The sequence below is a fragment of the Chiloscyllium punctatum genome, chromosome 27 (genome assembly GCF_047496795.1).
Source record: "Chiloscyllium punctatum isolate Juve2018m chromosome 27, sChiPun1.3, whole genome shotgun sequence".
Classification (NCBI taxonomy): domain Eukaryota; kingdom Metazoa; phylum Chordata; class Chondrichthyes; order Orectolobiformes; family Hemiscylliidae; genus Chiloscyllium; species Chiloscyllium punctatum.
The window spans coordinates 35,574,697-35,592,414 of NC_092765.1; the positions used below are offsets into that span (position 1 = coordinate 35,574,697).

General features: G+C 39.1%; 1 protein-coding gene across 1 annotated transcript in view; it reads right to left on the reverse strand.

Moving 5' to 3' along the window:
- Window positions 1–17,718, reverse strand: part of csmd2 (CUB and Sushi multiple domains 2) — a 602,495-nt gene that overhangs the window by 397,442 nt on the left and 187,335 nt on the right. The window contains exons 12-14 of the mRNA XM_072548527.1: window positions 8,908–9,095; window positions 1,730–1,918; window positions 239–355 (exon numbers count right to left, since the gene is read on the reverse strand). Of these exons, the coding sequence (XP_072404628.1) occupies window positions 239–355; window positions 1,730–1,918; window positions 8,908–9,095 (494 nt within the window). The remainder of the gene's footprint in view (window positions 1–238; window positions 356–1,729; window positions 1,919–8,907; window positions 9,096–17,718) is intronic.

The window sequence follows — 17,718 nt, forward strand, 5'->3', positions numbered from 1 at the left end:
TAATATAAGCAGCCCAACAGCGAACAAATCTAGTGCCCATTATTTGGAAGGAGGCATGAAACTGTCTAAAATTAAAAGAAAAATCAATTGTATCAAGCTAAACATTCAATTATTTGTGCCTCCCAGTCATTTCTTACCTCAGTACCCTGCAGGGTGGTTGGTTTATACAATAACAGGAGATTTTTAAAAAAAGATTTACTCACACCTTCTGTAAGAAGCTCTGATACTTAACTCTTACCTTTGCCATGTGATGTTTCCACAGTCCAGGTACAGTTCAATGAGTTTCGGTAAAAATCAGGAAACCCAGGAGAGAGGATGGTTCCACCTGATCCACGGATGTAACCTCCACACAAAGCTAAAAATCAAAGAAGTTAGAGTCACAACATTCAATAATTACTAAACCTCAAAGCTTTAGTAATGTTCTGCATTGCCGACAATGTCAAAATAGTGAGTATACAGTTTATTGCTGTATTTAAACAATAGCCTCACATGTACCAAGCCAAGATTTTAGTAAAACCCCACTTATGTGCAAGTTTACACTTCCTGTGAAAGGGTTTCCGACAAAGGCTAAGCATATTTTGAAGATAATTTATTGGCATTTTGATACAAATTAGTAATGGTAGCAAAATTACAAGGTAATTCAACTCAAATTCACACTGTACATTTCACTAAAATCTTCATATTTTGATATCACAAGCACATTAATATCCACTCTTTATTTCTGAACCTTTATGTAAGACATAAAAGAAGGTCTTCAAAAATATTTTATTTGTCAATGACAAAGCTATCAAAAATACTCAACATATTAATCAATTTATGGATAGCTAATGTCATGTGAATTGAACCAAATTTCAGATAGTAATTTTCACTGCATCTCCAGCCACTGCACTGACATACGATGTCAGAGGTATTGATGTCAATAGGAAGCCGACAAGGCTTTCAAGGTAAGATCACCCAAGATTCAAAGCTCTGTAGAAACAGCTTAATTTTTTAAAAAATTGCCGCTTTGTAAAATATGTTTGCATTGCTCAATATTTTGGAAACTAGTCACTACATCATTGGCAGTGACACCCCAGGCACGGCAATTGCATGTGTATTGAGTGTGCCCTTTGCTATTATGGTGCCAGCAAACATATTTTACCACAATGTGGAAATCAACCTCACGAAGTTCCTTCCTGTCCATAACAGCAACTGTCTCATCAAAAGTAGAATGGGGTGCAGTGCTATGCCCCTACACATGTCAGTGCTATAAACAACTGCTCAAAGCAATGTTCAAGAACAATGGAGAATATCCACAAACTTCGCTTCCCATCAGTAGAAAGGTTCACATTTCTGCTCAGTAAGTTAAAGACTGTGAACTCATATAACATCATTATACCCCTATTTCTTATCTTTCAACAGTATTTTGACAAAAGTCATCAAAATTCAAATTTCCTGTCAGCCACATTGCCCAGATTTTCTTCTTTAGTCCCAATACTAGCTAATGAGGTGCTTTATAAAATGAGTGACAGAAGAGTCCCATCTACACCTAACTATAATTATGGCATCAATATCACCATTCAATCAAATTTGCAGGTGATGAAATTAGATGGCAAGTAACCACCTTCTCATTTAATTTGCATTCCCTCCTTCTCTAAGAACCAGAAGTAGCTGATACAGCAGTTCATTGGAGTGGTCTCTCAGATTTTGATCCACTCCAGCAGGATATCTATGACAATTGGAGAAATACCTTCACAACTAGGCAAAGCACGGCTCCATTGGTAATTGGGTTCACAGACAAGAGCTTCATCATCACTTAGGGTGTAGCCTGGATCACAACTAAAAGAGACAGAAGATCCAACATACAAGAGATTTCCATTGCGTTGACCATTTACAGGAATTCCAGGATCCAAGCAAGAATCAGATTGCAGTTTCACAGCTGAAAATATAATCAATGAACCAGAATTAAAAGCAAATTAGCAAGGAATTTGAACTTACCAGTAATTAAAACTATTCAGGTACTCACATAATTTGTGTCAGACACAATCCTAGTTATGAACAAAATGCCAGCATTTCATTACAGTCTAAGTTGATAAGGACCAAAACAAGGTCTTAGAGTCATAGAGATGTACAGCATGGAAACAGACTCTTCGGTCCAACCCGTCCATGCCGACCAGATATCCCAACCCAATCTAGTCCCACCTGCCAGCACCCGGCCCATATCCCTCCAAACCCTTCCAATTCACATATCCATCCAAACGCCTCTTAAATGTTGCAATTGTACCAGCCTCCACCACATCCTCTGGCAGCTCATTCCATTCACGTACCACCCTCTGCGTGAAAATGTTGCCTCTTATGTCTCTTTTATATCTTTCCCTCTCACCCTAAACCTATGCCCTCTAGTTCTGGACTCCCCCACCCCAGGGAAAAGACTTTGTCTATTTATCCAACCCATGCCCCTCATAATTTTGTAACCCTCTATAAGGTCACCCCTCAGCCTCCTACGCTCCAGGGAAAACAGCCCCAGCCTGTTCAGCCTCTCCCTTTAGCTCAGATCCTCCAACCCTGGAAACATCCTTGTAAATCTTTTCTGAAACCTTTCAAGTTTCACAACATCTTTCCGATAGGAAGGAGTCCAGAATTACACGCAATATTCCAACAGTGGCCTAACCAATGTCCTGTATAGCCACAGCATGACCTCCCAACTCCTGTACTCAATACTCTGACCAATAAAGGAAAGCATACCAAATGCCTTCTTCACTATTCTATCTACCTGCAACTCCACTTTCAAGGAACTATGAACCTGCACTCCAAGGTCTCTTTGTTCAGCAACACTCCTAGGACCTTACCATTAAGTATATATGTCCTGCTAAGATTTGCTTTCTCAAAATGCAGCACCTCGCATTTATCTGAATTAAACTCCATCTGCCACTTCTCAGCCCATTGGCCCATCTGGTCCAGATCCTGTTGTAATCTGAAGTAACCCTCTTCGCTGTCCATTACACCTCCAATTTTGGTGTCATCTGCAAACTTACTAACTGTACCTCTTATGCTCGCATCCAAATCATTTATGTAAATGACAAAAAGTAGAGGGCCCAGCACCGATCCTTGTGGCACTCCACTGGTCACTGGCCTCCAGTCTGAAAAACAACCCTCCACCACCACCCTCTTCTTCTACGTTTGAGCCAGTTCTGTATCCAAATGGCTAGTTCTCCCTGTATTCCATGAGATCTAAACTTGCTAATCAGTCTCCCATGGGGAACTTTGTCGGACACCTTACTGAAGTCCATATAGATCACATCTACTGCTCTGCCCTCATCAATCCTCGTTGTTACTTCTTCAAAAAACTCTATCAAGTTTGTGAGACATGATTTCCCATGCACAAAGCCATGTTGACTATCCCAAATCAGTCCTTGCCTTTCCAAATACATGTACATCCTGTCCCTCAGGATTCCTTCCAACAACTTGCCTACCACCGAGGTCAACTCCTCGGAGTTTTACCCACCATCTTTGCTTGAAAATAATTCAACACCAGCAGAATATCATAAATTAATACATTAGATTTTGTAATGTTGATCAGATGGATTTCATCAGCTCGCAGAACTATCTTTTGTTCTATTCACACTCATGAAAATGATAATCTTCTTCCATTATATTTGAATTTTAAAAAGTCATGTGACCAAATTTAAAGTACACACATAGGGTTTGAAATAGATATCATGCAAGCTGGCTTTTAAATGTGATTCAATTAAGAAGATGGCATAAAGTGTGAATATGTAATAAACAGCAGTGAAATAATCAACATTCATGGCATATCAACATGTAACAGTGATTGTTTTTTGTTGCAGCATTTTAAGCTATGCAGGGCTGTCCTTCAGCAAGATAATATATAATTGCAGAGCAATGTTAGGAGAGATTACATTATTGTTGTATACTAAAACAGTACTATTTCTTTGAAATGCAGTGCGGGTTTATAAAACTAATAGTGAAAACTGAGATTTCATTATATTAAAATATCTGTACAGCTATAGGGAATGATTCACTAATTTGACTATGAATTGGAAAGTTGACAATGAAATTTGCTAGTTTGGAGTTTGTTCCATAAACGTTTGCATTCAAGAAAAAATATAATATTCCAGTTTATCAAAATCCTTATTGGATCGAAGAATTTTTTAAAAAGTGGAAACAAATCAGTCTCTTACTTCACTCCAGGCAATATTGTGTAGTCATTGCCTATTTCATACATTTTAATTTTATTTTTTAATTAAGTAGTGTTGCTCATTTTAACCTTCATAATTTTGACATTCATGAGAGGTGAATAGACTGATATGGCTAGTGGCACTATGATGTTAGGGGATTATGAAACCTGGCACTGCACATTATTATTATTTTTGCGAGGCAGTTCATCGAAAGGACAAATACAAGTTAATCAGCACTGGCCAAACACATGCCCCTTGTCACACACAGTACAAGATGACAACCGACATCAAGTATTCAAGGTGATAGCTGCAGAGAGAACAAGTCAGGCAAGTTTCTGCATGTTTCATATAGCACTTGAACTGTGAAGACTGGCAGACACTGCACAGATTTATGAAACGACTTTAAGACAGAATGAGAACATTCTGTACACTGTGCTCCCCCATCACATTTCTACAAGAGCAATACTGCAAATCCAACTCGCCACTCCATTCCACATAGTCCACTGAGTTTCTTTCTCTCTGAGGTGCATTTCCAATTCCCTTCTGAAAACTCCACTTGAAGCTGTCTCCGCCATACTCAAGCATTGCTTTACAGATCCTTCTCACTCAATGTGTATAAAAAGTTTCCTCACTTTACCTTGTTTTTCCTGTTACTTTAAATTGGTGACCTCTGGTTCTCAAGCTTGTTACCAAGGTGGGTGACAGGGGATTCCCCAGATTACCCAGCCCAGAATCTAGAAGGAAATTTTGCATTAGCTCTGTCAAACATTGTATTCAAGAATGTTAACCCCTGAAAATATCCCACTCAGAAAGGATGATTAAGATATGAATTCTCACTTCTTCATTCTCATTTAGATGCAGGACACATGCAATTTTGTTTCATATGAAAATTTTTGCCCCATACGCCAAAGTCTAAATTATTAATATAGATCAGTGAAAACAGTGGCCCTAGTACCAGCCCCTGGGGAAATGAAGGTATATCTTTCTCCAACCAGAAAAACAACTATCTGCTGCTACTTTCTGCTTGCTGTTACTTCATATCCTTGCTGTCATTGTCCCTTTTATTCCACGGGATTCAACTTTATTAGTTTGAATGCATGTGACATTGTTTTCTAAAACCTTGCACAAGCACTTTGTAATCACAAGGGACCTGGCAGTATACAACAATGTGATGCAGTAAATAACAGTAACAATGTGATCCTTCAGTAAATATGAATACTTTTGTATTACAGTTCTCTTATGATTTTAGACACGGTAGTAGTGATTTTAAAACTGTCTTTAGACAATTATACAAATCTATCTCTTTCAAAAGCAAAACTTTCTGGAAAAACTCAGCAGGTCTGACAGCATCTGTGCAGAGAAATCAGAGTTAACAGTTCAGGTTCAGGGATGCTTCTTCAAAACCGATGCTGCCAGACCTGCTGAGTTTTCCCTGCAATCTTTGTTTTCGTTTCTGATTTCCAGCATTTGCAGTTCTTTTGTTTTTGTTTTAAAAGAAGTACTTCTTTGCCCAAACAGTAATCAAGAAGTGAAACTGATTTATCTATGCTTCCAGTGACTTGGTTAACTCATTTTGATTGGGTTGTGACCTATGGACATAAGCCAATTAGCCATGAAGCAAACTATGACCTTTGGTAGCTCTCTTTAAAGTCTACAAAAAGAGAGAACAGCTACATGTACAACTATATGGCTCACCTTGCTTACAAAATAAAACAAGATGGCTATTGTTTTACATGAACATTTTCAGCAGGAACAGTTTCATTTGGAGAAAGTCATTGGTGAAGTTGAGTTCTATGACCCGGTAATCTGGTACAGGTCATATTCCATATGATATTAGAGTAGCAATCTCGAGGTCATCAGTCTTAAATAGCTCTAATCTGGAGACTGGAAAATTACATTTTTTATGAGGGCAACTTGACCAAAGCATTGTAGATCTGTGGTCCCAAATGTTGCTCAATTGACATGAAAAACTAATTGGCTCACCAATGTCCTTCAGGCAATAGAGTCCACCATCCCTGCTGAGATGGGTGAGACTGCATGCAATGCCAAAATTATATTGACCCATGTCGTAATCTAATAACAACAGCAAGCAGAAACTAATATCACCTTCACAGGGTATCAGTGTTTCCCACATCATCAGCTCAAATAGCAAAACAAAATTGCTTCTAGACATATAATTACATTTAAAAGCCTGGGAAACCGTTGTTTTGCCCCAACAGTCAACATTTCATTGCCTGTCCGCCTATACACTCCCATCCATATTTTTCCAAGGGTTGTGCCATTGACTTCCATTATATCGGTTCTCTCTTAAGAGCAAAGTATTGTAATGGATCAGCATTGTCTTTTGCAAGGTCATCAACTAAGAAACTCTCCCAAATGTAATATAATAAAGCAAGAACTGTCAATGCTGGAATTCTGAAACAAATAGAAGTAGAAATTCCTGGAAATATTCAGCAGGTCTGGCAGCATCTGTGATGAGTGAACAGAGTTTTCACTCCAGTGACCCTTCTTCAGAACTGTTCTGGACTTGAAATGTAAATACTCTTTTCTCCTCATAGATGCTGCCAGACCTACTGGAGTTTCTCCAAGAAAACTCTCCCATTCAAATCGTAGTAAGTGATGATTTGGAGATGCTGGTGTTGGACTGGAGTGTACAAAGTTAAAAATCATACAGCCGTAGGTTATCATCCAACAGGTTTAATTGGAAGCACTAGCTTTTGGAGTGCCGCTCCTTCATCAGGTGGCTGTGGAGACTCTTTCTGAGAAAGAAGTAAAAAGTAAAACATTCAAGGGTATCAAATAAATAAACAATAGAAATAAAGAGAAATCATGAGTGGAGACTGGAAGTTAACATAAAAGTAAACACAGAAGTCTTCTACATAAATAGACATAGTTAAAATAAACTGTTCAGATTAAGAATGGGCCAGTAAGAGATTAAAAGGAGAATTTACCGATGGGTGCAAGAGTATGACTCAAGTATTAAGTGAATAGTGCATCTTTCTTTACAAAATAGAAGATGCTGTCCAGATCCTGGTGAGAGAGGAAGAAATTCAGGCTTTAAAATTGATAAGGTCATGTTATTGGATAGGCTGAAAAATGTGTTGCTGGAAAAGCGCAGCAGGTCAGGCAGCATCAAAGGAGCAGGAGAATCGATGTTTCGGGCATAAGCCCGAAACGTCGATTCTCCTGCTCCTTTGATGCTGCCTGATCTGCTGCGCTTTTTCAGCTCTGATCTCCAGCATCTGCAGTCCTCACTTTCTCCTTATTGGATCGGCTGTCTGTACCAGAGTTAATAAGACATCACAACCAAACCAGTTGCATCCAAGGATGCTGAAGGAAGAGAGAGTGCTTAGACTTAAGACTCAGAGCTGGTGCCAGAGGACTGGGGAATTGCAAACACTATCCCATTCTTCAAAAAAGGGTATAGCAATAAGCTGCCAACAACAGGTGATCAATTTAACGAGAGTGATCGGGAAGCTAATTCTAGACAAAAATAATCACTATTCAAAATATGGGTTAATTAAGGAATGTTGGCATGGATTTATTAAGTGCACATTGTGTGACATTGAAAAGGGAGTAGAACAAGTGAGCTTTATAAATAGGGGCACAGAGTTCAAAAGCAAGAAAGTTATGTTAAATCTGCATGAAATCCTGGGTTGCCACAACACTTCAGAAGAATATGAAGACATTAGAGAAAAAATAAGAATATGTGAACTCGGAGCAGGAGGAGGCCGTCTGGCCCCTCAAGCCTGTTCCGCCATTCAGTAGGATCATGGCTGATCTTTCCATGGCCTTAGCTACACTTACCCACCCATTCACCATAACCCTTACTTCCTTTACTGTTCAAAAATCTATCTACCTTTGCCTTACAAACATTCAAAGAGGTAACCTGGGCAGGGAATTCCAAGAATCAAAACCTTTTGGGTGAAGAGGTTCCTCCTCAACTCAGTCCAAAATTTGCTCCCCCTTATTTTGAGGCTATGTCCCCCAGTTCTAGTTTCACCCGCCAGTAGAAACAACCTCCCTGCTTCTATCTTATAGAGTCATAGAGATGTACAGTATGGAAACAGACTCTTCGGTCCAACCCATCCATGCCGATCAGATATCCCAACCCACGCCTCATTCTGCAGAGACAATTCATAAGAGATAATCCTCTAAAGAAAAACTTCAGCTTTGGGGAAAGATTTGAGAAGTTGTGGCTATTCTCCTTGGGAAGAGGAAGACTGAGAGATATAATGAGGGATCTGTAAAGAGTAGATTTGGATAAGCATTTCCCATTAGTGGAAGGAGGGCACAAATTTAAAATAATTGGCAAAAGAATCAATGGAGACATGAGGAGAAACTTTTTTGCTCAATGAGTGGTCCAGACAGATTTCACTGAAGCTTTCATTTGGGCATTGGATGATTGTCTGAAAAAGAAAGGAAACATGGCAAGTCCTTGGAGAGAAAAGGAGGACACTGGGGCAGATGAGTCATTCCTTCAGCATGCCAGCATAAGCACGATGGGCTGAATGACCTCTTCTGATGTTGTAACCATTCTATAATTCCATTCCATGATTAAGGCAACGTTCACACAGAAAATGTAAAGTGTTGATTGATCATTTAGGTCTGTAAAGACTACTCATTTGATGACCAATCATTACTGAAGAAAACTGAAGAGAGTTTGCAAGGCATAATGACATCACCAGTTAGGATTTGAAGTCGTGTGACAAAATTCTAAGCAACTTACTTTCAAACCGAATTTGGAACCCAATATCTGAGTGGCTTTTGTCAGTAGAGAACAGGAGGTAAAGATAGTTGCTGGTACTGATCAGAAACTGAGGCACTTGAGTACCATGATAGAGACCTAACAGTGGTGAGGAGTAGGATTTTCCATCTCGGACTTCCAAGGTGTCGTAATTTACTTCAGTTTTAAACCTGAAAAAGAGGAGAGATCGCAATTATTATTCGTAGGTTAGTACTAGAATATGGTACACACAAAACATGGTACAAACAATGTTCTAATAAACATTTTTTTTTCAGAATTTGTACTATTTTTCTCCAGAGAGTGAGTACATAAACAAAACTAATGATTTTAAAGACATTTTATAGCTGTATGACGTTATGTTTGACGACACTTCCACAGTTATAAAAATAAAGTCACCAAAGTCTTACCAGACCATAGGGCTGCTCTTTCATGAGATAGAGATGATTGATTGTGGTTTAGCCTGAGGGTCACTACTCCTCAGGTGCGGGAAGAGGTTGAGAATGCAAGTTCTTCATGATGACCTCAGCCAATATGGGAATTGAACCCACACTGTGGGTTCCAAATAGTGCCACATCACAAACTAGCCATCCATGGGTTAACTAACTGAGCTAACCAATCAGGTAAACAGTATGCTTCATGTTCAATAGATAGTTATTATCTTTATCTCCTAATGTCTTTCATTTAATCAGTGACCTTGAAGTTGTTTTAGATTCTTCATAAAATGTAGAATCATTGTTTGCCTTTCCTTGGCTAAAACTGAAGAGGTCTATTTGAGGAGCTTTTCTCAATGTTTAAAGTTCTAGAGACTCCCTATTAGATGGTGGATAAGTTGCTCCTGACAGTGAATAATCATCTTTACAGGGTCAGGAAGTGCTTTTTTTAAACCCACCTATGGTCAGAAACTCAAGTGAGGTAGCAATCTTTTCCTAATAATCTTTCATAGCTGTGCTAGCACAGAACACTGATATATTCCTCAAATTTAATTTTATTGTCTAATCAGTGTGCATCAAGAAATAACAATTGTATATCATCCAACCTGCAGAACTTGGCCATTGAGGTCAAGGACATATTCACTGTATAGTGAGTGCATGGTCAATCAAATGGTGTTCTCAACCTTACTTTCATCCTTATTGAGCACACTCCACTAGCAAGAATAATAATATAATACACTGCATGAAACCAGAGCGAAGAGCATTAAGATCATGGATGTTTTTGTTTCCCAGAACATCTGACATGATGTAGTTAAGACAACTCTCCCTTGGCCACATACCTTCAGTCCCGATGAAGGGCCTTTGCCCGAAACATCGATTTTCCTGCTCCTCGGATGCTGCCTGCCTGTTGTGCTTTTCCAGCACCACTTTAATATAGACTTCCAACACATACTGTCATGTGCTGGTGAGGAGTGTGCTCTTCCATTCAAACAACATTTTATAATGTCATATTACATGGATTGTATATAGAATGTAAACTTACATTTATATGGATATTTAATATAAATTAGCTTCAGTAAAGTAAAAGCATTTTTGCTGTTTAACATCTTAGTGAACTGTTGGTTATAGGAATAGAAGATAGGAAACTTCTGTAATTTATTATAAGCTTAAGACATACTGCTTTTTCAAGAAAAGAATAGTCTTGTTTCTACTGATTTACGTTTGTTTTAATTCTGAGATGTGTTGGACAGTAATTACTTTGTGAAGTGTGTGCATTTCCCTGTTCGAAAGGGTTGATGATACATAGCAGAGAGCTGAAGCTTCACATTTGAAATTGCACATGAGCAATAATCCACAAAAAAAAACAGCTGGCCAGACATAACAGCAGATGGCAACAAAAAAAAAGTTGGAGAGGATGGGACAGCTGATCAAGTTAATATGTATTGCAAGCCAGGAAAGGAAAGATAGGGTTTGCATTAAAGCAAGGGGTCTGTATGTTATCGATAAAAGAGAGATAGAAACCAAGTAATTTTAAATTAATAAATGTTGATTGGCTATGTACACTATTTACGAGTTTAAAAAATTTGTAGATACGCTCAAATAACATCTTGTATATGGAGATTCAACCTCCTACAAACCAGTTTATTCTGGTATGTACATATATACAAAATGGTCACAACGGAGTGCTGTTACACCTCCCCCATACCCTGCTAACCCCACTGCCAACTCCTTAATAGATAAGTTTGAACTTTAAACATTGTGCAACCTGTGTATTTTCCCTGTTTTTCACTTTAGACTGAGGCTGAGGAGACATTTCCTGTAATGAGGTCTGATTTTGAGCCATACAGCTTAGAAACAAACCCTTTGGGCCAACTCATTCATATTGAGCTGGTTTCCTGAACTGAACTAGTGCCATTTGTCTGCATTTGACTCTTCTCCTCTAAATATTTCCCATCCATGTACCTGTCCAAATGTTGTAATTGTACTCACCTCTATTTCTTCCCCTGGCAGCTTGTTCCACATATGTACCACCCTCTGTATGAAAACATCGCCATTCAGGTCGCTTTGAAATCTTTCCCTTCTTACCTTAAATCTATGCCCTTTAGTTTTAGGCTCCCTCACCCTGGGAAAAATGACCATGGCTATTTACTTTATCTCTCCTTAAAACTCAAACTCTCCAGTCTTGGTAGCATCTTTGTAAATCGTTTTTGCGCCCTTTCCAGCTTAATAACACACTTCCTTTAGCAGGGCAATTAAAATTGTACACAGTACTTCAAATGTGGCCTTCCTAATGCCTTGGACTGTTGTGATATGATGTCCCAACTCCTGTACTCACTGCTCTAACCAATAAAGGCACCATGCCAAATTCCTTTTTCACCATCCTACCTGTGACACCCCTTTCAAGGAACTATATACTTGCACCCTAAGGTCTCTCTGTTTGACAAAACTTCCCATGACCCTTCTATTAACTATATAAGTCCTGCCCTGATTTGCCTTACCAAAATGCAGCACCTCACATTTATCTAAATTAAACTCCATCAGCCACTCTCAACTCATTGACCCAACTGATCAAAGACCTCCTAGTAATTTTAGATAACCTTCTTCACTGTCCACTATACCACCAATTTTGATGTCATCTGCAAACTTACTGACTGTGCCTCCATATCATCATTCAAATCATTCATATAAATGACAAACAAAAGTGAACCCACTACAGCTCCATGTGGAACACTGCTGGTCAGAGGCCTCCAGTCCAGAAAACAACCCTCCATCACCACCCTTTGTCTCTGTCAGTCAAGCCAATTTTGTATCCAATTCATTCTAAATCCTATGTGATCTATCTTTACTAATTAGTCTACTGTGCGGAAACATCTTAAACATCTACCTTTATGCCTTCATCAATTTTTTTCGGATACTTCCTCAAAAACCTCAATAATGTTTTCCCTCCCACAAAACTATGCTGACTATCCCTAATCAGTTCTTAGCTCTCCGAATGCATGTAAATCTTAACTTTTAGAATCACCTCAAACAACGTACACACCACCGATGTCTAGCTGACGGGTCTATAGTTCTCAGGCTTGACCTTGTAGTCTTTCACAAATAAAGACATGACATTAGCCATCCTCTAGTCCTCTGGCATCTCACCTGTGGTTACAGATGTTAAAAGTATTTCTGCTAGGGGCCTCACAGTTTCTTCCTTAACTTCCCACAATGTCCTGTTGAATAACTATTCTCTATTCTACCCCAATTTATTCGACTAATTTTGTTCTTCCCAAAAATTCTGATTCTTCATCCATTCAAGGTAAAAGGCCATTTGTTAGTACAAGCTCAACCCTTCCACTACGAAACATCTTGACATAATATGTGTGAGGACAATGACTTTTTTTTACAACTCTCCCTGGCAGTTTATTCAAGCATTCATGATTAATTTTACACCTAATCTTCTGGTTTAGGCTTCTTTTCTGTCATCCTACCCCTATCAGTTCTTACTGCTTGGATTGTTATACATTGACTGACTTTGCTAAATGTGCTTCCAGCAATGAAAACCTCACTGGAGGTTGTTTTCTAAGAAACAATTCAGCTGCCGGTAATGACATGGTGTGTGTTACGACAAATAAACAAATCAGTTGACAGTTTGTGATTCAACGACACCTGAAAATTCTTTCAGTTTGTATCAGGCATTTGTTCAATCATTGTACTCTTCACAAATAGTCATGTGCAGCCTGATTCTCCATTCAAAGCAGATGATAGATTGGAACTCTAGAATGTCTTAAGCATTCATGGTCAATAAATTTGAAAACTCTTCTGAATAAAACTGAGGTTCTTCTTCAAAGATTCATTCAATGGATACAATATAGTTACCAAATTTGGTATTAATATACTATAATAATATTAATCTGAAATCAGCAATATTCTGAGGCTATGGTGCATTTCTTATTGCTCAAATCGGACACCGGGATAGTATGTAACCAATTTTTGTTGATGCCATGGCCCAAATACTCCACAGTATTTTAAAACATTTCACAATTGACAGTCTTTGCTCAAACTCCATGTTGTTGCAAACTTTGGGGCACGTTCTTCAGGCTGTCATCATGGATCTGCCCTGTTAGATTATTTGATTCGATTCCCTATAGTGTGGAAACAGGCCCTTCGACCCAACAAGTCCACACTGACCCTCTGAAGAGTAACCCTCCCAGACCCATTCCCCTCTGACTAATGCATCTAACACTATGGGCAACTTAACATGGCCAATTCACCTGACCCTAACATCTTTGGACTGTGGGAGGAAACTGGAGCACCCAGATGAAACCCATGCAGATATGGGGAGAATGTGCAAACTCAACACAGACAGTCACCCAAGGCTGGAAATGAACCTGGAACCCTGGTGCTGTAAGGCAGCAGTGCTAACCACTTCAGCCACTGTGCCACCCTGCTGGAGCTGAAATAAGTTTGCCATCCAAGTAACATGCTACTTCCTGAATTCCTTGCAAACTTCAGTTCGTTACACCTTGAAAACAATCACTCAGTTGCGGAAACACTAAATGGCAGTCCATGAAGCTGAAATAATAGGATTAATAGTCAAATATGGATTTGACACATAATCTAATTCAAATTCTAGATATTCACTTGTCAGATATAATTTTGAAAAAGATCTGACCTTCTGACAACAGCAAAGAGATGGTCAACATTTGGAAAATTTTGAATTATGTACTAATACTTAATTTACTGTTACTTCTTTAATCCCACATCATGCTATACTATAATTTATCTTTGGTACTTTTGAGGCCACACCGAAGAAGTGTGGACAGTTTTGCTCTCCATACTTTGGAAGGGATGTACGGGCAGTGAAACAGACGTAGAGGAGGTTCACTAGGGTGATTCCGGAGTTGAGAGGGTTGGTTTATGAGGAGAGACTAAGTAGATTGGGATGATATTCATTGGAATTCAGAAGATTGAGGGAGAATCTTATAGAAACATATAGAATTATGAAGGGAATAGATAAAATAGAAATAGAAAGGATGCTTCCACTGGCAAGTGAAACTAGGACAAGAGGGCATAGCCTCAAGATTAGAGGGAGCAGATATAGGACTGAATTGAGGAGGAACTTCACCACCCAGAGTATTGTTAATCCCTGGAATTCCTTGCCCATTGAAGTAGCTGACACTACTTCAGTAAACAATTTTAAAGCTTATGTCTTTTTTTTTAAACAGTAAAGGAATTAACAGATATGTTGAGATCCTGGGTAAGTGGATCTGAGTCCACAAAAAGATCAGCCATGATCTTATGGAATGGCAGAGCAGGCTCAAAGGCCTACTCCTGCTCCTAGTTCTTGTGATCTTATGTACTACCACTATGGGTAAACACCAATTAACCTATTCATTTTTTTTGCCATAATGACTTCCTTCAGTTTTGTCAGCTTTTGCTCTATTTTCTCCCTTAGAGCATAAATCTCTGGAATCAGTCTGCAGAAAATTGATCTGGCATTCCTTTGATTATATATTGGTCTTACATCCTTGCTGTGGGTGGCTACTTTCATTAAACACACAAAGAAATTTGGTGATCACACCACCTTGCAGTGAATATTGCTTCTAAGCAGAATTTAAAGCTTCATTGGAAGTATTGCTGCACAATGATTTTTCTCAACTTTCTTCATTCACTCTGCTCATGAATAGATAGACTGCAGTTGAAAGTGCCACAGATCAATTTGTGTAAGCTGAGAACATCACCACTTGCAGTTCCCTTCCAAACCACTCACTATCCTCACTTGGAAATGTATCACTATTCCTTCATTGTTACGAGGTCTAAATCCTGAAACTCCCTTCCTAACAGCATTGTGTGCCTAGCTACAGAAAATGGACACCAGCAGTTTGCATATGCAGCTCATCACAACCTTCTCAACAGTAACTAGGGATGGACAATAAATGCTGGCCGAGCCAGCGATGCCCACACCCAGGGAATTAATTTTTTAAAAGTTTGTTTTTTTATCAGACATAGAATTCACAGAATCACAGCATCCAGTAGAGGAGTGGGCATTTGGAACAAGGCCATTTGGCCTATCAAGTCTGTACTGACCCTGCAAAAGCATCCCACCCAAACCTAGCCACCCACTGCCCAACCCAAATCCTCATAACCTCGCATTTACCATGGTTCATCGATCTAGCCTGAATATCCCCGGACAGTATGGGTAATTTAGCATGGCTATTCCTCCTAATCTGTGTATCCTTGTACTGTGGGAGGAAGCCATAGCACCTATCAGAAACCCACACAGTCACAGGGAGGACATGCAAATTCCAGACAGACTGTCACTCAGTCCCTGGCCCTGAGAGGCAGCAGTGCGAACCATTGAGCCACTGTGCCACTCCAAGTAATTGCTGGAAATTTTCACAAGCAGCTAACTTGCCCACTCTCTGTTTGACAGCAGCCATTTTCGATCCACAAGTCCAGTTTTAAAGCAAGCTGAATTTTAACAAGATATATTTTGTTACTAAAATAATCTCTCTGTTCATGACTTCTGGGCATGGTACTTGGATTATGCTGGCCTGTGAATTTTAACTGGACATCCATGATCTTCGTATTGTATGGATCTCAACTGGCCATTCATCAATCTATTGCCATTTGACAACTATTTGCAGTGATTGTTATTTCCCTCGAACATTATTAGTTCCATGTAGCTTCTTTGCAATTATTGAAAAGGGGGCGTTCTCAGACACGTGGGCATGGAAGAGGTTTTCTGATTGCATTCTTGGCCTCAAAAGTCTCACAAAAACAGATGAAAAACTGTTGGTCGCCCTATTAGAAAGGCCCTTAAAAGCCCTTCAGCATCGAAAGGTGGATGGGTGGCAGCAAGCTAAGTCTCCCAGTTGATAACCAGACAAACAGCCAAAGATAACCAGATAATAAGACAAAGAGCATGCAATGCCTGACATGACTTGTCTCTTTGTTCAACATGGGCAACTGAATACTTGAATATCGCATACATTTATGGGCCAGCATTTGGTCAGGAATATTTTCCTTTTCCTTTCACCCACTGATTGATTAACAGCCAGATTATCAGGATATTATGAGCATGACCTTATATTAGCACATGTGCACCAAATGTCTCTTCCAGTCACCTAGTAATAACTGTTGATGCACCTATTTTTAAAGGTCAATCCATCCACATGCACAAACAGCCTTTCTCGGAAGACTGAATTTTAAAAACTATTTCTCAGCACAAAAAAAACTCACTCCTCTACTGGCTTTGCAGCAAACTTGTGCAAAACAAGATTAGGAGAAAGTGAGGACTACAGATGCTGGACCTCAGAGTCCAGAGAGTAGTGCTGGAAAAGCTCAGCAGGTCAGGCAGCATCTGAGGAGCAGGAGAATCGACGTTTCGGGCATAAGCCCTTCCTAATGAAGGGCTTACGCCTGAAATGTTGATTCTACTGCTCCTCAGATGCTGCCTGACCTGCTGTGCTTTTCCGGCACTGCACTCAAGCCAATATTAGTTTGGCTAGCCAAATCTATATTCCTGCCTCGTCATCAAATGTGATATCCTTACAAGGACTGACTAAAGCACCATGCAGCATATGGAGAATCACCCCAAATTAAACTGGTTTATTCTGGTACATACGTATATAGTAATAGACACAAGAGGGTGCTATTACAACAAGGCACATTGTTAAGGAATTATAACCAAACCACCCCTGTCACATTCGAGGTACACGATCTCTGACACTACTTTATGTGCTTTAAAAAAAGGATAATAATTGTTAACCCCCTGTATTACAGATTTCAGAGGAAATAAAGAGAAACTGACAGTGAAGATGAATGAAGAGGGCATGGGACTTTCTATCATAAAAAAGGTTATGTCGCCTTTCTATTAACTTCAAAGTTTAACTTTAAAATGCTCAAATTAAGATGAATATATCAATGCTCCTTCATCTTAATGCTCAAAAACTTGGCTGAGATTTGTCAAGCAGCTCGTGTTTTTCTCCCTATCCCTACAAATCTCCCACCCACATGCATTTCTGTCCAAAAAATACTTTGAAATTTGTCCTCTTACCTTGCTTCTGTTAAATTTGAGAAACAAATATTTTGGAAGTTAATAAAAATATTCAAATAATTCAGTTCATGGAAAGCTGCTAATACAGCTTTAAAAGGTGACAAGTTATCAGATGACTCAAGCTGTGCCCAGTTAACAGAAATACAAAGTGAGCAGAATTATAACTCTCAAGCCCAGTATGTGTAAGAACTTTAAATTCAAACAAATGAAATAACTGGAACACACTAACTATAAATCAATGGACAAATGTAAGCATAATTTTATGAAATCTGATAGCTGCCAATTTAATCTTATTTAAAACATTAGATTTGACAGTGA